This window comes from Hemitrygon akajei, chromosome 1, assembly GCF_048418815.1.
Source record: "Hemitrygon akajei chromosome 1, sHemAka1.3, whole genome shotgun sequence".
Classification (NCBI taxonomy): Eukaryota; Metazoa; Chordata; class Chondrichthyes; order Myliobatiformes; family Dasyatidae; genus Hemitrygon; species Hemitrygon akajei.
This window is the reverse complement of record NC_133124.1, coordinates 137294224-137315840: the sequence shown is the minus strand read 5'-3', so window position 1 is coordinate 137315840 and position 21617 is coordinate 137294224. Positions and strand designations below refer to the sequence as shown.

Sequence of the window (21617 nt, the reverse complement as noted above, 5' to 3'; positions counted from 1 at the left end):
TCTGGCATACTACTACTGTCTTCTGCAGTGAAGATTGACGCAAATTATTTATTCAGTTCTTCTGCCGTTTCTTTGTCCTCTATTCCAATCTCTTCAGCGTCATTTTCCAGTGGTTCCATATCCACTCTCCTTTCCCTTTTACTCTTTATATATCTGAAAAAACTTTGTATTCTCTTTTATATTAATTGCCTAGCTTACCTTGATATTTCATCTTTTCTCTTTTTATGGCTTTTTAAGGTTGCCTTCTATTGGTTTTTAAGATCTCCCTAATCTTCTAGCCTCCCACTGATTGTTGCTGTAATACGGAGGAATCTGACTTTTAGCTTCTCCCCCTCAAACTGCAGGGTAAATTCTATCATATTATGATCAATGTCTCCTTAGGGTTCCTTTACCTTAAGCTCCATAAACGCATCTCATTCATTACACAACATTCAATTCAAACTTGCCTTTCTCCTAGTGACGCAACCACAAGCTGCTCTAAAAAACAATCTTGTAAGCATTCTACAAATTCCCTCTCTTGGGATCTAGCACCAACCTAATTTCCCCAATCTATTGCATATTGAAACTCCACATGACTATTGTAACATTGCCCTTTTTACATGCCTATTCTATCTCCTGTTGTAATTTGCATCCCACATCCTGGCTTCTGTTCAGAGGCCTGTATACAACTCCCATTAAGGTCTTTTTACTCTTGCAGTTTCATAACTCTACCTATAACTATTCTACATTTTCTAATCAAATGTCACCTTTTTCTAAGGATTTGACATTATTTTTAAATCAATAGACCCACCTCAGCTTCTCTGCCCACCTGCCTGTCCTTTCAATACAATGTGTATTCTTGGATGGTAACCTCCTAACTATGATCTTCTTTCGCCATGACACAATGATGCCCACAATGTCATAACTGCACTGCAAAATCATCTACCTTATTCCATATACTGTGTACATTCAAATATGACACCTTCAGTCCTGAATGCATCCCCGATTAAATTGCATTGACCACAAATTTGGCCAAAGCAAAAACCTTTATAGCCTGGTCACTAAACTTCATGAAGGATATGATAGCACTAAAAAGACTCAGAGACTAGCTGCAAGAACATTGCCAAGGCTGAAGAACTATAACTGAAAGGAGGGACTACCTAAGATGGGAGTGTTTTGTTTTGGAATGATGGACAATAAGATTTAATTCAAGATGGACAAACCTACAAGGCTTACACAAAATAAATCTATCCACGTTAACAGAGATTAGTAACAAAAGCAAACAAATTGAAGTTAACTGGTAAAATGACTAAAGTGGTGTGGGGAAAATATATTTCATTCAGAGAACACAAATTATATTTAAAGAAAACCTGAATGAATACATGAAGCATGATGGTTCAGAAGCCATAAGCAGGACAAACCTGAAGTCCATTTTGTCTGCCAAGTGCACAGTGGGTCAAATAGTCTTTTTCTGTGATTTTTTTTTTAACTTTAAAGTTCTACGCACACAATTCAAAACTATTTGTCACGTGTACATCGAAACATGCACTGAAATGTATTGTTAGCATAGGCAATCAGCACACCTGACATTGTTCTTGGGGCAGACCGCAAGTATCACCATACATTCCAGGGCCAACATACCCACACTGCTCAGCAGAACAACACAAAACACAAGCAAAAGAACAACAACAGCAAAAACAAGTCCCATTCCTCCCTCCCACCCACACACACAGTCCTTTAACCCCAGGACAGGCCTCCAGCTGACACTGAGTCAGGCCTACAGACACCAAGCTTCACCTCTGCAGCAGACTTACACAGAGATTCACATACTCAGCTCCTGCCAATAACCTTAAACTCTGGACTTCTGATCCAACCCTTGGCATCAATACCAGGACACACCAATCACCAGGCTTCGAACTCTGGACTCACTGATGACAGAATTCTGAACACTATTTCAGGCTTTGAACTTAGGTCTCACCCGGGGTGAGAAAATGATTAAAAATTAAATAAAAAAACAACTAAAGTGAAGCAGCGACTGAATGGAGGAAGCAGCTCGGCACCAGCTTGGATGTCACTTATGACTGCATGGACAAATTATGTACCAACACCATCTACAGATGATACTATGGTAATGGGCCATATCTCAAATAACAATGAGTCAAAATACAGGAAGGAGATAGAGAGCCTTGTGCATGATGTCATGACAACAACCTTTCCCTCCATGTTAGCAAAAGAGCTGGTCACTGACTTCAGGAATGCAGCCACTACACATGCTCCTATTTATATCAATTAACGGCTTCAATTCCCAACTAGTGAATATCAACAACAACCTGCCCTGGTCCAACTGCATGACCCACTGGGCCAAGAAAACTCACCAGCACCTCTACTTCCTCAGGAGTCAAGAAATTTGGCATGTTTCTTTGACCCTCAAGGATTTTCATTGATGCACCATAGAAAGCATCCTATCTGAATGCATCATGGTTTGGTATGGGAACTCTTTTGTCCTTGACTGCAAGAAACTGCAGAGTTGTAGACAAAGTTCATCACATCATAGAAACCATCTTTCTGGACTATCTGCACTTCTCCCTGCTTCAGTAAAGTAGAACCAGAATCAAAGACCTCACCCAACCTTGACATTCTCTCTTCTCCCCCTTCCTATCAGGCAAAAGATGTACTGCAAGTTCAAGGATAGTTTCTGTCCTACTTTTAAAATGGTTCTGAAGTACGATAGACTCTTTACCTCACAATTTATCTCATGACATTATGCTTTATTGTCAAACTGCACTGCACGTTTTCAGTAACTAACGCTTTATTTGGCACTCTTATTGTTTTACCTTTTACTTTCCCCAATGCATTGAACTAATGAATTGGTCTGTATGAACGTACCGCAGGATCTTTTTTTTTGCATACCTCGGTATATGCAACTATAGTACACCCATTTACCAATTCAAATCTCATCTCAGGGTTTGTTGTTTCATTTCACAAAACACTCTTTAACGTCAGGAATCGATGGGTCGAGTTAGTATATATTAAAAAGCTCAGGATACATGGTACATACCAGAGCTGTTTTCAGCTGTTCCTGAAATTCTTGCCTGGAAGCCAGAAGTTGCTGCTCAAACTCCCTCTCTTTGCAGGCCAATGCTTCCATATGACTTTTCTCCAACTCTCCAATATGATCTTCAGAAGATTTCTATAACAAGAAGAAAATTTAGGCCATAAACTTCTCACTATGTAAACCAACTAAAAGGAAATTAGTTGCTCAAATTAACAGATCAGATCTTGAAAACTTATATTTCTGCTGAATGCAAATAGTCCTCTTCTCTAAGCCTTTGTCTTTTCTTTTTATATCTTTTTATTAATTTTCAAACAACATAGAAGAAAAACAACAAATACAGAGAGCTTGAGAGTACATAATTAATAAGGCCGAAATACAAATGCAAGCAGTTGATAACACAGATATAATAATCTCCCAAACTCATACTGTATTTACATATATTAAAAAAAAAACCCAAAAAAGATTAACTAACCTAACCAACCTGGGCTGTTGTATCATATCAGGTATACACAGTAGTGTCAATAACTCCGCACCTCTATCCAAATAACTGAGGGTGATAAAAGAAAGGTTCGGGAAAGGTTGAAATGTTGAATAAATGGTCTCCAGGTTTCTTCAAATTTGACCAAAGGGTCAAAAATGACACTTCCAATTTTTTCTAAACTCAGACAAAAAATAGTTTGGGAAAACCACTGAAATGTAGTTGGGGGATTAATTTCTTTCCAGTTCAAAAGAATGGATCTTCTAGCCATTAGTGTAACAAATGCAACCACTGGTAAGCCAAAAATTGAGGTAATAGGATGAGGTTGCAGATTAATACTCAAAACTGTTGAAATGATACCAAAAATATTTTTCCAATATTTCTGTAAGCAAGGGCAAGACCAAATCATGTGGGTCAAAGAGGCTACTTCAGAATGGCATCTATCACAGATTGGATTAATGTGGGAATAAAAACAAGCAAGTTTGTCCTTAGACATATGGGCCGGCCCTATGCACCATCATGAATTGTATCAGGGCGTGTTTGGCACATATAGAAGAGGAGTTAACTAACTGTAAAATTTTCTCCCGTTGCTCTATAGGTAAGGGAAATTAAAGTTCTTTTTCCCATTCATTCTTAATTTTATCTGAGATCCCTGGCTGTATTTTCATAATCATACCATAAATGACGGCTATTAAACCCTTCTGATAAGGGTTTAAACCTAAAAGAATTTCCATAATATCAATTGGGCATGAATTCGGAAAAGTCTGTAACATATTATTCAAAAAATTTCTAATTTGTAAATATCTAAAAAAAAAAAGGCTCTAAGCAAATTATATTTATTAGACAGCTGTTCAAAGGACATGAAACAATTATCTAAAAACAAGACACGAAAACATGTTATACCCCTCGTTTTCCATAACAAAAAGGCTCGGTCCAAGCCTTTGTCAGTAGTGAATCTAAATTGTATATAGTCTGCATGCTCAATATCCTATTTATCAAGAAGTATTAAAAGCTATACAGAGCTTGAACTGCTTTACAAATATTTTTATTCTTGTTAACCAGTTTGGAACACAACTTTTAACTCCTTTCTTCTTGAGTAATTCAACATCTGAATCACAGATACTCCACATCACCATTTCCGCCCGTTGGATTTAAGAGTATCATTTCTTATCTATTGTACAAAATAGATTGTGGCATAGTTTTCCACATGGACTTATCCCTGCTCCACTAGTCCCTCTTCACATCTGAACTTTTTGAACAGTCCAATGTGATCTTTGCTACCCTGCACACTCATTTCTTGGCCTTGTCAAGTCCGTCATCAGTCAACCAAAAATTCAGATAGCAGGAGGAGGCAGAATCATGAGAGAGGTGATAAGCAGCTAGAAGAGGAGGCAGAGTGAAACTGGGACTCCTCTTCCAGCTGCCTATCACCTCTCTCATGATTCTGCCTTCTTCTACTACCCGTAGTGCTTTCCCCTTACATTCCTTCTTCACCTCTCCTGCCTATCCCCTCCCTGCTTCCCCTCCCCCACCCCTTGACCTTTCCTCTGATTGGTTTTTCACCTTCCCCCCACCTTCTTTATAGGGCCCCTGCCCCCTCCTTCTTCAGTCCTGATGAAGGGTCTCAGCCCAAAACGTTGACTGCTCGTTTCAACGGATGCTGCCTGACCTGCTGAGTTCATCCAGCTTGTTTGTATGTGTTGATTTGACCACAGCATCTGCAGTGTATTTTGTGTTTACAAAATTCTTTGCAAGATCCCAGTGGAATGATGATTAGTCACTGTTCCTTTGTCCAATAAAAGGAAAAAGAAACACAGAAGCATAGAAAACGTACAGCACAATATAGGCCTTCGGCTCTCAAATCTGTGTCGAACATGTCCTTACCTTAGAAATTACCTAGGGTGACCCATAGCCCTCTATTTTTCTAAGCTATCCAGGAGTCTCTTAAAAGACTCTATCATATCCACCGCCACCACCGGTAGCCTATTCCACGCACTCACCACTCTCTGTGTAAAAAAATTACCCCTGTACCTACTTCCAAGCACCTTAAAACTGTGCCCTCTCATGTTAGCCATTTCAGCCCTGGCAAAAAGCCTCTATATCCACACAATCAATGCCTCTCATCATCTAATACAGCTCTATCAGGTCACCTCTCATCCTCTGTCGCTCCAAGGAAAAATGGTCAAGTTCACTCAACCTATTCTCAGTAGGCACGCTCCCCAATCCAGGCAACATCCTTGTAAATCTCCTTTCTATAGTTTCCACATCCTTCCAGTAGTGAGGCAACCAGAACTGAGCAGAGTATTCCAAGTGGGGTCTGACCAGGATCCTATATAGCTGCAACATTACCTCTCGGCTCTTAAAGTCAATCCCATGATTGATGAAGGCTAACGCACTGTATGTTCTTAACAACAGAGTCAACCTGAGCAACAGCTTCGAGTGTCATATGGACTCGGACCCCAAGATCCCTCTGATCCTCCACACTGCCAAGAGTTTTACCATTAATACTATATTCTGCCATCATATTTGACCTACCAAAATGAACCACCTCACACTTATTTAGGGATATAGGGATAATCCATACAATTATTAGTTAATGGGCCACACCAATGACAAGGTAGCTAGTAGAGAGGATTCTTAGGGATAGGACTTATGAACACTTATGCGCGCAGGTCCCCACACAACTATGCTCAGACACAAATGGCAAATGTGCCCCCAATGAACAGAGATGGATGTTCACTTATTTTCCTGCTGCTTTCAGAGGCAAATTCCAACTTCATTCCTTTTGGCTTTGTAATAAACTGTATTCCATCTGGTCCCATTTTGTGGCAATAACATTTTTTTCTGTGAGAAATGTGTTTTGCTCGACTCCAAAATTGTCACACCTTTCCTGATGAAATCTACAAAAAATTTACTGGTGGTTTATATTGTAGAGAAACATGTTAGCTTCAATGCTGATTATTTGAGTTTACTTTTGATAGCTACAGTTTGGAGGAAGCCCACATTTTCGTGCTTGTCAGGCCTTCTGCAGCTATGCAGATTCTCGGAGAACAGCTCTGGTGTAAAATGCTTGGTATTCTTACAAGAAGCTACAAAAGCCAGTGAAACATACAGGCTGATCCAAAAACCCTTCTGTGACAATAGCTACCTGTAATTGCACCTTGAAAATACCAGACAACCCAAACTTAGATGATACTGTCGAGAAATGCACAGAAATCACAAGAACTTGCAAGTCGTATCAGTGCAATGATGTCAGCAGCAAGAGCAGTTAATTCCTCTCAGCATCAATAATGAAACATGCAATATCTATGGTGAGAATTGGATGGAAGTAATTTGAGTGGTTTTGAGAATTTTAAGGCAAATGCACCAAATTCATCAGACTTGATAAATCCAAATCCACAGGGTGCAAAATAACATGAAACATATTAGCCTTTTTACTCATCTTCAAATAATCACTATTGAAAAAGAGAATTGAAGTGGTCTGATAGTTCAAATTGATAATTATTGGCATTTTGTTACTCTGCTGTTTTGCTTTAAACATGAGATCAGGAACTGTTTGTGAGGTGATGGCATGAACTATGTGGGTTTCCTCTCAGTTCCTGAAGACATAGCAGTTAGTAAGTTGTTAAATGACCACTATAAGTCGCTCCTACTCAATTGGTAAAATCTGAGAAGAATGAGAAGATTTTTAAAAAAGGAGCAACGTAGGGTTAGCTTAAGTGACTGGTTAATAAGCACAAGTGCCCATGTTTATGCTTTACCTCTTTACATAGAACAGCAATAGAAACACCACTCTTCCCAAAATGTGCTGACCTTAATCCAATTTATATAAAGATCCTCCTCCAGTGTGTCATCTTGATCCTTCCATTCCCTTCATATTCAGGTGCTTATCTAGAAGTCTGTTAAACTCCACCAACATTACTGCTTTCGCTACCACTACCACCTGCAACCCCACCCCAGTAATCGATTCCAAGTTCCTACACTCTTTCTGTGAAAATACTTGCCCTCGTGTTGCATTTAAGCTTCCTCCTCATTACTTGAAAGCACATCCTCTGGTTTTAAAACATTATGATATCTGAATCCTTAAGTGGCAATCTTATCACTGTAATCCAATCTGTACATCTGGATTATAAATCCCGTAAAATAGCAATCACTCCATCTATACAAGTGTTAAAAACAGCCTCATAAAAATACAAGGGAGGGCATATAACAACTCTGTGACTGGATAGGGATGTTGAAAACTGGCATTGCTGTTGTGTGAATGAAATCGCCAGACAGAGTTACTGGTAGATACAAAGCGGCTTCTCTATTGACAAAACAAGGTACAGCAGGCATCATACGGGGACGTTTTCAGTGGAAAGGTCTGCTGGCTCAATGTGGGCTCGATATTTATTTGCTAAGCACAAAGGACAATTCCATATTTACAAAGTATAGACAATGCTTTCTTTTGAAACTACATACAAACATCACACCTTCTGATTCGCATCCATCCCACAGACGCCAGCATCGTCAGGAGTGGGATTCAGAGCTTTTAGGAATCCATTGTTCCAAATTAAATCCACTATACATTATCAAGGAACAGAAGACTGGTAGCCAAAACCATTTGCTAAATGTAAATGACCTAAACCCAAAAATCACTCTAACAGCACATTAAGTTCAATGTGGTAAAATGTGAGGTTCTGCACTTCACTCAGAGGAATCTAAAGACAGCCTTAAGTAAATGTAGAAAGACTCCAGAAAAACAAAATACAAGTGATAAGACTATAAGATATTGAAGCAGAATTGGCCCACCGAATCTGCTCCGCCATTCCATTATGGCTGATTTAATATCCCTCTCAACCCCATTCTACTGCCTTCTCTGCATAACCTGTAACATCCTGATTAATCAAGAACCTACCAACCTCTGGCTTAATTACTCCCAAAGATATGACCCCCACAGCCATCTGTAGCAATGAATTCCACAGATTCACCACCATCTGGCTAAAGAAATTCCTCATCTCTTTTCTAGATGGACATCCTTCAAGTCTAAGGGTGAGCTCTCTGGTCCTAGACTTCCCCACCATAGGAAGCATCCTTTCCACGTCCACTTTATCTAGATCTTTAAATATCCAAAAGGCTGCAATGAGATCCCCTTCATTCTTCTAAACTCCAGAGAGTACAGGCCCAGAGATATTAAATGTTCATTATGTTAGGCCTTTCATTCCTGGGATCATTCTTGTGAACCTCCTCTGGACCTCCCCAATGCCAGCACATCTCTTAGAAAGAGAGGCCCAAAACAGCTCACAATATCCAACTGTGGTCTGGCCAATGCCTTATAAAGCCTCAGCATTACATCCGGCTTTTGTATTCTAGTCCTTTTGAAATGAAATGTTAACATTACATTTGCCTTTCTTACCACTGACTCAACCTGCAAGTTAACCTTTAGGGAATCCTGCATGAGGATTAACAAGCCCTCCACACCTGATTTTCCAAATTTTCTCTCCATTTATAAAATACCCTAAGCCTCTATTCCTTCTGCCAAAGTGCATGACCATGCACTTCTCTATTCTATATTCCATCTGCTATTTTGTTGGCCATTCCCTCAATCAGTCTATGTCCTTCGCAGACTTCTTGCAGCCAAACAGCAAAGGTCCCTTTTATTCTCACTCTTTGCCTCTTGCCAGTCAGCCAATCTTCTACCCATGCAAGTAACTTTCCATGGCCTCTTACTGTTAAGCAGCTTCATGTGCGACACCTTATCAAAGACCTTCTGAAAATCCAAATAAACAACATCCACTCTCATTTGTCTATCCTGTTATTTCCACATAAATTTCCAACAGATTTATCAGGCAAAATTTCCCCTTCAGAAAACACCTTTGGCCCATTTTATCATGTGCTTCCAAGTACCCTGAAACTTCATGCTTAACAGTAGACGCCAACATCTTTCCGACCACTGAAGTAAGGTTAACTGGCCTAGAACTATGACTGTGTAGCTAAGTATAGCTCCAACACCATATTCAAATTTGCGGATGACATCACTGTTGCGAACTGTATTCACTGTTGTGAATCAGCATACAGGAGGGAGACCAAAAATTTGGCTGAATGGTGTCATAACAATAACCTCTTACTCAACGTCAGCAAGACCAAGGAACTGATTGTAGACTTCAGGAAAGGGAAACCAGCAGTCCATGAGCCAGTCCTCATCAGAAAATCAGAGTTTGAGAGGGTCAGTAACTTTAAATTCCTGGGTGTCACTATCTCAGCTGACCTCTCCTGGACCCATCATATAAATGTAATTACAAATAAAGTACGACAGAGCCTCCACTTCCGCAGGCGTCTGCGGAGATGCAACATGACATCAAAAACCTTGACAAACTTCTATAGATATGTAGTGGAATGTGTATTGACTGGCTGCATTACGGCCTGGTATGGGAACACTAATGCCTTTGAATAGAAAAATCCAAAAAAATAGTTAGTGTATTTAGCCCAGTGCATCACAGGTAAAGCTCTCCAGCTATTGAGCACATCTACATGAAACACTGTCAACAGAAAACAGCACCCATCAAATATCCTCACCACCCAGGCCATACAGTTTTCTCACTACTACCATCAGGTAGAAGGTACAAGAGCCCAGGACTCACACCACCAGGTTCGAGACCAGTTACTACCCCTCAAGCATCAGACTCTTAAACAAAAGGGGATACCTACATTCATCTACAGAGACGTTCACACAACATATGATCTTATATTAAGGACTCTATCTTATTATTTCATGCTTCGATAATTTATTGCTATTTATTTACACTAGCATGGTTTGTTGTCTTCTCTTGCTCTTTCATTAATCCTATTTACAATTACTATTCTACAGATTTGCTGAGTATGCCTGCAGGAAAAAGAATTTCAGGGATGCATGTGGTGACATATATGTACTCTGATAATAATTTGTACTTTGAACTTTGATATCCTTTTTTCTGCCTCTCTCTCCCTTCTCAAAGAGTGGAGTGATATTCGCAATTTTCCAGTCCTCAGAAACTATACCAGAATCTAATGATTCTTGAAAGAACATTACTACTGTCTCCACAATCTCTTCAGTTGCCTCTTGCAGAACTCTGGGGTACTGTTGCCTCATCCTCCCTTTAGAATACTTCTTCCTCTTTGGTATGCATCTTTTCTGTACCTTCTGAATTTCCTCCAGAAACACCAACCACTGCTGTCATCCCCGCTAGTACCTCCTTCCAATCAACTTTGGCCAGCCCCCCTCTCAATCCTTTAATTACCTCTACTCTACTGTAACACTGATCCGATTTTAGCTTCTCCTTCTCAAATTGCAGGGTAAATTCTATCATATTATGATCACTGCCTAAAGTTTCCTTTACCTTAAGCATCCTAATTAAATCTGGGTAACATTAAAATGATATTAACACCCAATCCAGAACTGCCACCCCCTTGTGGACCTGACCATAAACTGCTCTAAAAAGCCATCTCATAGGCAATTTACAAATTCCCTCTCCTGGGAGCCAAATCCAACTGGATTTGTAATCCACCATTATTGCAATACTGCCCTTTTTACATATGCTTTCTCATTGTAATTTGTAGTCAAAATCCTGGCTACTGTTCAGAGGCCTGTATATAACACCCATCAAGGTCTTTTAACCCTCATGCTTTCTTAATCCTATCCACAAGAATTCTACATCTTCCCATCCTGTATCACCTCTTTCCAAGGATTTGATGTAATCTTTTACCAGCAGAATCTACCTCTCTGCCTACTTGCCTGTGCTTTCAATACAATGTGTATCCTTGAACGTTAAGCTCTCGACTACGATTTTCTCTCAACCATGACTCTGAAATAACCAAGACATTATACCTGCCAGTCTCAACTGTGCCACTAGATCACCTAACTTATTCTGTTAACTGTGTATTCAAATGTAACACCTTCAGTCCTGTACTTAATCACCCTTTTTGATTCCCCCCCCATTACATTGCAACTTAACCAACTGACTGCAAATTTGCCCAATCAATAGCCTGTCCTTCCTCACATATCACTACACACTGCATCTAGTTGTACACCAAATGTCCGATCTTCAGCCCTATCACTTCAATTCCCATCACCGTGCCAAATTAGATTGAACCCTCAGCATCAGCTCCAGCAAACCTGCCCACAAGGATATCAGTGCTCCTTGGGTTCGGGTGTAACCCATCCCTTTTGTCTTGATGTACATGTGATAAATAAATCTCAATCACTATTAAATAAGTACTTTGCATTGGTAGTCACCAAGAAGGCCATGGACGATGGTGTGATCAGTATGGGTTAAGTTAAGATTCTTGGAACTATTAAGCAGGTGGCATTTCGGATAAGGGGGTGCTCAATCTGTATCTATTTCTTATTGTAATTTATAGTTTTTAAAAATTGTGTATTGCACTGATTAAATCTGATTCTGAGACTTTGATAAAACATCTGCATCATTTCTGAACACTCCAAATCCTTCCAATAATGAGGCCACCAGAATTGGACACAGTATTCTAAATGTGTACTTACTGGTTTAAGTTTCATTATGTCAACAGTTTGCAAAAAAAAAATCAGTTTTCTTACCTTCATTATATTAACAGCTTCCTGCTTAACTCGTCTGAGTTCCTGTTGCAAGTTCTTCCGTTCTTCTTCACCTGCTTCTTCTACAGCTGATATACGCTTTTCCATTTCTTCCTTCAGCCTTCTATATTTGTCTTCTGATTTCTGAGCTGCAGCTAGTGCTTTTTCAAGCTCTTCAAATGCTGGTGAAAGAAAGAAGAATTTTTAAATCAAATGTCTGAATTTCAGGCAACTTTTTTTTAAACAAGAGAAATTTTAAAGCATGAAAATGAATAGCCTATTAAAATTCAGCCATAAGTTTCTCTTATCTCCAAATCGAACAACAGTAAAGCACGAGGCTGTGGCAGTAACCATTACAATTAAAGTATGAACCAGATATCATTCACTATCAAAAGCTGAAATTACTCAAAGTGCAGTTGGCTAGATAATGCCTTGCAGTGTGGTATTAGGAAAACAAACCAGGGGAAGGAGGGCAGAGAAATATTTGAACATAATATGCTAGTATTGCATTTCTTCATCAATGAGAGCTTGACTTACAAATGGTGTTCCCAATCTTTGAAAAAGAAAACATAAATTGACAATTCTGAACAGATTTTTCCTTTGAAAGATGAAGTAAAAACTAAGATTAAGATTTATTTTTATTGCATGGGATTGATTCAAACTTGGACACCTGATCTTATTCAACCAACTTAATAGAAACTATCTGAAACCAAAATTGTTCTTGGAATTTAGGAAGGGAATAATTAAAAGTTATGTGACTAATTCTACATAAAAATAAATAAAACTATTGTACCTGACATTTTAATTTCATACCACACATGGCACCATTACTGCTTGCGCAAGGTGGATTGCATCTACTTAATACCCAGTAAGTGCATTTATGTCACTTTATCTACAACTTCTGAAGAGTTTAAACAGTGACATTGCTTTTTCCACAACATACAGCAGATATACATTTGCTGTGCTTCTGTATGAATCACATTTATGTTTTAAAATATGCCTAGCCACATTTAATTGAATAACTGATGGATATAATTTAAATGTGCTATCAATTACTTTGGTTTTCATTCTGTAGTAACATTAGCTAAATTTACAGTTTCCCAAATTAAAAGCTCAGTTAATTTGTTTAGCTCATTTTCTCACTGTAAAACAGTGGGAAAATGGTAAGAGAGCTTTTTTTTTGAATATTACAAAAGAACCCATCTCCACCTAAAGCACCAGAATACCAATACCCAGTGCATAGCCAAGATGTCTGGAGCTATTTCAACTACAATACCTCCAGTCAAATCCTCCAATTCCATCATCTTTCATATCTATCTAATGACAAGACTATCTAGTCATGTGCTCTAAATGTATTCCTTTTTTAATACCTAATTAACTTGCATTGAGCTCAAAAGCTTTGTCAACCACGTGCCATCCACTTGGTCCTTCTTACTTTTGACCTTGTCTACTCTCTGCAAGGATAGAGATCCTCGTCTTCAACAGATTATCCTTTGCAATTTCCATAACAATGAATTAGTTTCCACTACCGGACACATCCAATCCATCCCTTCCCTTTCATCTCGACTGCCCTTCTCACAACTTTCCTATGCGACACTAGATATATTTATCATATTATTCCCATCATTTAGGCACTCAAACAGTCCTTTCCTATGAAGTCATGGCCTTCCACATCACATGGTCTCCAATATATCAGAGAGGTCAAATGCAAATCAGATGACAGTTTTGTGAAGTAATTAGAATCAGGTTTATTAACAATGACACGCCAAGATAAAAATTTCTATAAGCTACTTCAAAGTCCAAAAAATGAATCATGAGGTAGTGTTCATGGGATCATGAACCACACAAAAACCTAAAATGTTGGGCATGGGTTTTCAGGCTCCTGTACCTACCCTCCAATGGCAGAAACAAGAAGAGGACATGCTCCAGATGGTGAGGATTCTTAAAGATCAATGCTGCCTTTTTGAGGCACCACTTCTTGAAGTTGTCTTCAATAGAGCTGATTAAGTCTACAACCCTGTGCAGCCCCTTGTGATCCTGCACAATGAAGCCTCCATACCACGGAGTGATGCAACCAGTCAGAATACTCCCCACTGTACATCTCAAGAAACTTGTTGACCCCACATTGAGGATAGGTGCATGTCCACAATCCATTCCCTGGTCTTGCTGACAATGAGTGCAAAATTGTTATTGTTATACTACTTCAACCAGCTGCTCTATCTCACCCCTGGATGCCTCCTCGTTGCCATCTGAGAATCTGCCATCAGCAGATTTATAGATACTATTTGAGCTCACCCTAACCAGTCATGAGTATAGAAAGAGCACAGCAGTGGTTAAGCATACATCCTTGAGGCACACCTGTGTTAATTATCAGCAAGATGTTATTACTGGCCATACTGAAGGTAGTCTCCTAATCAGGAAGTAGAGGATCCAATTGCAGAGGGAGGTACAAAGGTACCAGTTTTGATGGTGTTGAATATGAAGCTGTAACTAATAAATGGCAGCCTGAGATACGTTTTTGCTGAATTGGCAGTAGGCACAGATCCTTGTTCAATCAAGAGTTAATCCTAGCCAGGATCAACACCTTGGAAAGCACTTCATTATAATAGATGTGAGTGTACCAGGTGATAGTCACTGAGGCAGCTCACCCTGTTTTTCTTGGGCACACTATGATTGATGCCCTTTTGAAGCAAGTGGGAAACTCTTACAGTCGCAGTTAAGAGTCTGAAGATGTTAGAGTCATAGAACACTACAGCAGAGAAACAGGTCCTTCAACCCATCTAGTCTGCTCCTAACCCCATCGACCTACACTCAGGCCTCGCTCCCTATACTCTTCCCATCTATGCACTTATCCAAATTTCTCATACCAATGTTGAAATTGAACCTGCATCCACCACTTGCACTGGCAGCTTGTTCCACACACTCACTACTGTCTGATTGAAGAAATTTTATTTTTTTTATTCAAAAATACATCGTGGAATAGGCCCTTCTCGCTCAAAGAGCCACACTGCTCAGCAAACCGCCTATTTAACCTTGGCCTAATCACAAGACAATTTATAAAGATCAATTAACCTATTAACCAGTACATCTTTGGAATGTGGGAGAGAAACGAAGCACCTGGAGGAAACGTGTGCTTAAGGTGAGGATGTACAAAGTCCTTACACACAGGAACTCTGAAGCTCTGAGCTGTAATAACGTTGCACAAGCTACTACACTAACCCCTTAAACATTTCACCCTTAATCAGTGACCTCTAGTTCTAGTCTCACCCAATCTGCTTGCATTTACCCATCTATAACTCTCCTAATTTTGTATATCTCTGTCAAATCTCCTCTCTTCTACACCCCAGGGAATAAAGTCCTAACCTATTCAACTTTTCTCTATAACTGCTAGAGCACATAATATTTCAAATTAGGACTCAATAATGTCTTATACAACTTCAACATCTCAACTGCTGTACTCTGTACTTTGATTTATGAGAGCCAATATGCCAAAATTCTCTTTACAACCCAATCTACCTATAACACCACTTCCAAGGAATTATGGATCCGTATCTACCATACTCATCGATGTCCTACCGTTCACTATCCTGGCTTGTCCTCCCAAAGTGCAATAACTCACATTAAATGTGCATAAAATACCATCTGCCATTTTCTGCCCATTTTTCCAGCTGGTCCACTATGACCCAAACTTAGTGTCATGGATATCCTTTAGCACTCCACCCAGTTGGTCAGGACAGGTTTTCAGTTCCCTGCCAGGTACACTGCTGGAGGCTGATACCTTGCAAGGGTTCGTCCTCTTAAAGGATGTCAAACATCAGCCCCCAAGGCAGAAATCACATGGTCATTTGATGCTGTGAGGATTCAAACATTTTTTTTTCAAAGCATACACAAAATGCATTGAGTGAAGCATCACTGCCATTTATGCTATTAAAATTTTACCTTTAAAATGGCATGCAAATTGTGTCTCTAACTTAATATGGAATTGCACTTTCACTTTCAGAGGCCTTCTGTAGGTCCTAGCTGGATTCTTGTTTGGTTCTGTATTGCCAGTCTTGAATACCACAGAACTAACCCTCGACAGACAGTGATCTCCTGGTTCAAAGGCTTCTAGCTTGAGTGCATTCAATTGGTATTTTCTTGAAAGTTCACATTCATCTCAGCAGGTCTTGATGAAGTCAAAAACTGCCAGGGCATATTTACTCAGATACAAAGAAGAATTCCTGAATATGGTCCAGTTCACTAATTCACAACAGTTCCATAAACACTCCTCTGCCTCCCTTGATAGCCCTCACCACTGATGCTGCAGTCCTCAGTCTCTACCTACAGCCAGGTTATCAGGCTAGCCAAAGTGCAGGCATGGGATAGCATGGCAAGCGTTCTTGATGGTGGTTTAACACTTACTGAGTGCATTGGTTCCTGTGGTTCTATAGGTGACACATTGGCGGTAGTTTGTCAGAGACTCCTTCATGCTTGCCTGCTTGAAGACCCCACAATGATCAGGAAGGCATCCGTGTCTGTTGATCCTCCAATGCCAGCTTAACACTTGCCAGAGGTGAGATTTATGTACTACCATGATGACCGAGAACTCCTTGGCAGACAGAACTGATGTCACTTGACCACCAGATGTTCCAGGTTAAAGGAGCAGAACTGAGAGAGCTAACACATCTGTGCACCACAATGAGTTAACCATGAAGCAAATGTCACCAACTTTGACTATACCCGATGTCATTATTGTGATCCATGTAGTGAATGGTGAAGCCCTTGGATGGGAACACTGCATCCAGAGTGCTAGGGATGAACCAATCATGTCTCAGTGAGTTACACAGCAATTCCTGTTATCCCTTTGATACTGCAGTCTTGTTCTGAGACCTTCAGTGTTATTTTTCAAAGACTATATTTTAGTGTTGGGGGTGCTTTTGCAGCCATCCAGACTCAAAGGCAAATTCAACTTTTTAAGATAATGTACTTTTTTACAATTTCTTTTGGAACTAGCTTATTCCACTGTAAGATTCTCTCCCCACAAAACTTCCTGATTTGGTGAAAGTTTCCAGTATTATACTTTTGGTTTTAGATTTTCGCAACATCTCTGATGTACATTTCCCAGCTTCAACAAGCATCCCCCCCTGTGCAAATGGTCGCATTAGTATGAAGCCGTTAATGTGATCACTTAAGCAATGATCACAGATTTTCCTTTTGTCTCATCTACCCCTCCCCTACACCCTGTAGTACTTGAAACTAATTTTTTCTCACTCTTTCAGTTACCTGACAAAATCTTTTTCCACAAATGCTGCTTAATCTGCTGTGCTTATCCAGCACTCTCTCTTTATTTCAGTAATAATTTTGAGACAACAATATGTCTATTAAGTGATGTTGGTATTAAACACAGAATTTAAATTAAGTTTTTGAATTCCGGAATAAATAGTCGCTGAAAATAAGTAATTAAAAATCTCTATTTACAAATACAAATGTGTTCTACGAACGCTTTCACAAAAATGAACTGCTATGATCGTATCTGAATTCTCCTATTTAGGATACATACAGGAAACCGAGTCAGAAGCAGCTCTGCCATGAATCTACATTTTGACATAAAGGAAAATTCAGGTCTAAAACTGCCTGAAAATTCAATCAATTAATTATCTTGGATCAATTACTTGTAAAGTCAGCCTACAGAATGTGACAATAGGGATTAAAACAGAGAAAACCTCCTCGTCTCCAACTATCTCAGAAATAAAGGGAAATCAAATTATTAAATGATTGCAGCATTACATTTTTCTAAGGGAGGACTGACAGAAAACCACAATAATAAGGTGGAGTCAACTGGATTCTATAGAAGGAAGATATTTTGAAAATCTGTTTACGTTGTGAACAGGATATGCAAGTAAGAACTAATGATGCAGTCTAACAGGATTTTTTTTGAATACTGTTGGTATGGAGGGCCTTTCAGAGAGCAGTAGCAAACAGGTGTGGCATGATGACAAGCTCCAAAGCATAGCAGCAGAGAGTGGAGACAAGGAGACCTGCAGTAACAGCCAACTTGCTAACTGGGGGACAGTCAGCAAGTCTAAACTAAGAATCCAGGATGGCATGTTGCCTGCCAACTACCAGAGCAAAGATGTCTCATTGCGGGTGTATAATCTGTTCAAAAGGGAGGATGAGCACATAGATAGAGGCTGTACACATTGGTTCCAATGACATCGAGAAACAAGGACAAGGTCCTAAGGAGTGAATATAAGGATCTAGAGGGAAGATTTAAAAGCAGGACCTAAAGAAGTTTTAATCTCTATTATTATAATTTATTTAGAAATAGAGTGGAATAGGTCCTTCCAGCCCTTTGAGCCTCAACGTCCAGCAACTCCAATTCAACCCTAAGCCAATCATGGGACAATTTACAATGACAATTTACAGTGCAAACTGGTACACCTGGTACATCTTTGGATTGTGAGAAGAAACCAGAGAAAACCCACGCATTCCACAGAGAGGACGCAGAGAGATTTTTTACAGAGGACGCTGAGATTGAAATCCAACACACCAAAATGTAATCATGTTGAGCTAACCTCTACTCTTTCACTCCCACATACAAGGGTAAGAATTGGAGGGTAGGACAGAAATATGGCAGTTTTATGTATGTCTGAGAAGCTGCAGCAGGACCGAGAGATTCAGGTTCTTGGACAGTTGGAATCTCTTCTTTGGTAGAAATTACCTCTACAAGAGGGCCAGATTGTATCTGAACTGGAGCGGGACTAATATCCTGGCAGGGAGATTTGCCAGTGTTATTTAGGAGGGTTCAACCTAACCTAGCAGGATGTGGGACCTAAAGATTAGCATGGCAGATGAGAAAGTTGAGACAAAAATTTAAACAAGGAATTTAGTAGGTAGCAATAGGTATGAACAGGAAAAGTGAGGAAAATATCATAGGCTAAATTTAATTTATTTTTAATACAAAAACCTTAACAGGAAAGCAGATACATACAGGTTAGGTACACAGGACTGGGATATTATGATGATTAAAAGAACATGGTTGAGAGAATTGCTTCTTATTTCTAAAGGCATTGGTAGACATGGGAGTTAAGATATGTGAAAGAGTTGTGCCTCTGATTAGGGAGAACATATGAGTAGGATATTCCTATGTGAATATCCAGTTAGAAATGTAGAGGTGATCATTTTAATTGGTTTGTACTATAGGCCCTGAGACTCTGTGAATTAGGGGAGCAGATATGCAGGAAGGTTTCAGATAGCAGTAAAAATTGGGTTGTGATTAGACGTCATCTTAACTCCCGTTGTTAACTGCAACTGCCAGAGTGCTAAGAACTTGGATGGGGCAGAATTGATTAAGCATGTCCAGGAAAGTTTTCTCAAGTAATATGCAGATGCCTCTATGAAAGAGAGTCCAGCACTTTTTGTAAATGAGGTGGGCAAGTGATTGAAGCATCAATGGGGGAGGAGTTTGGGATCAATTATCATAATTCTATTCTGAATTAGAAAATAGTTAGGGAATAGGATATGAACTATCCATAAGCTGAATCCTTTAATTGGAGGTAAGCAAATTTTGATGCCATTAAGACAGGAAACAGGAAAGATTGATTGGGAGAGGCTGCTTGCAGGTAAGGGGATATCTGGCAAGTGGGGTGATTATCAATGCATAGAGTTCACAGCCAAGCATGTTCCTGTTGGCAGGACAAGAGAACCCTGGTTAACAAAGGAAATTGAGGGTCCCATCAGGAAAAAAAAGGCAAACGTCAGATATAAGCAGTGAAATCAAGCAAAAATCTTTGCGGGATACAGAGCAGTAAAGATAAAGATTAGATTTATTTGCCACATGTACATCAAAACATACTGTGAAATACGTTGTTTTTGCATCAATGACCAAATGCTAACTGCACATCTTTGAAAGACTGGAGGAAAGCAGATCACCCAGAGGAAAACACGTAGCCAAAGAACATACAAACTCCTTACAGACAGTGGTGGGAATCGAAGCACAATTGCTGAGGAATGGCACTGTAAAGTGATTGTGCTAAACTGCTAAATTGATTGCTGCACAAATCCCTCTCTCACCTGGATGGGGTCAGTGGTGCTGTGAGGATTACATTCCTGGACTTCTCTAGTGCCTTTAACACCATCCAGCCCAGGATCTTAAGGCACAAACTAACGGAGATGGGAGTAGACTCTCACATGGTGGATTGGATAGTGGACTACTTGACAGATAGACCTCAGTATGTGCGGTTGGGAGACTGTAGGTCTGACACGGTGGTCAGCAGCACAGGAGCGCCGCAGGGAACCGTACTCTCTCCGGTCCTGTTCACCCTGTACACATCAGACTTCCAATATAACTCGGAGTCCTGCCATGTGCAGAAGTTCGCTGATGACACGGCCATAGTGGGGTGTGTCAGGAATGGACAGGAGGAAGAGTATAGGAAACTGATACAGGACTTTGTGATATGGTGCAACTCAAACTACCTGCGTCTCAATATCACCAAGACCAAGGAGATGGTGGTGGACTTTAGGAGATCTAGGCCTCATATGGAGCCAGTGATCATTAATGGAGAATGTGTGGAGCAGGTTAAGACCTACAAGTATCTGGGAGTGCAGTTAGACGAGAAGCTAGACTGGACTGCCAACACAGATGCCTTGTGCAGGAAGGCACAGAGTCGAATGTACTTCCTTAGAAGGTTGGCATCATTCAATGTTTGTAGTGAGATGCTGAAGATGTTCTATAGGTCAGTTGTGGAGAGCACCCTCTTCTTTGTGGTGGCGTGTTGGGGAGGCAGCATTAAGAAGAGGGACGCCTCACATCTTAATAAGCTGGTAAGGAAGGCGGGCTCTGTCGTGGGCACAGAACTGGAGAGTATGACATCGGTAGCAGAGCGAAGGGCGCTGAGTAGGCTACGGTCAATCATGGAAAACCCTGAACATCCACTGCATAGCACCATCCAGAGACAGAGAAGCAGCTTCAGCGGCAGGTTGCTATCGATGCAATGCTCCTCAGACAGGATGAAGAGATCATTACTCCCCAATGCCATTCGGCTTTACAATTCAACCGCCAGGGGGAAGATATGTTAAAGTGCCGGGGTTATGACTGAGCTTAAGTTACCATTCAATGTATTTTAGTAAACTATTTAAGAACTTTTTAAAAGCTATTTATTAATGCTTTTTTTGAGAGGGTGATTTTAGATGCATATCATATTTATACTGAGTTAAGTATTGTATGTAATTGTTTTTGATACAATAAGTGTATGGGACATTGGAAAAATTGTTGAATTTCCCCATGGGGATGAATAAAGTATCTATCTATCTACATGCTACCATGCTGCCCTATCATACTGTGCAGAACAGCAACAGACACTTTGGCCCACCAAGTAATTAAACTAGTAACTAAACTGATCACCCCTCCCTGCACAAGGATCATATCCCTCTATTCTCTGTATACTCATGTGCCTAGGAACCTCTTGAACATTTCTATTTGTCTCCACCCGCAGCATGTTCCAATCACCCAGCACTAAAAAAAACTCACATCTCCTTTGAATCTATCCTATTTACCTTGA

The 21617-nt window shown here is 40.0% G+C and overlaps 1 protein-coding gene across 5 annotated transcripts in view; it reads right to left on the bottom strand.

Moving 5' to 3' along the window:
* The window catches only part of golga4 (golgin A4), a 206774-nt gene that overhangs the window by 81898 nt on the left and 103259 nt on the right, over positions 1–21617 (bottom strand). For all 5 annotated transcript variants that reach the window (XM_073052403.1, XM_073052411.1, XM_073052419.1 and 2 more), the window contains 2 exons: positions 12082–12260; positions 3038–3169 (listed from right to left, as the gene is read on the bottom strand). In XM_073052403.1, coding sequence (XP_072908504.1) covers positions 3038–3169; positions 12082–12260 — 311 coding nt within the window. The remainder of the gene's footprint in view (positions 1–3037; positions 3170–12081; positions 12261–21617) is intronic.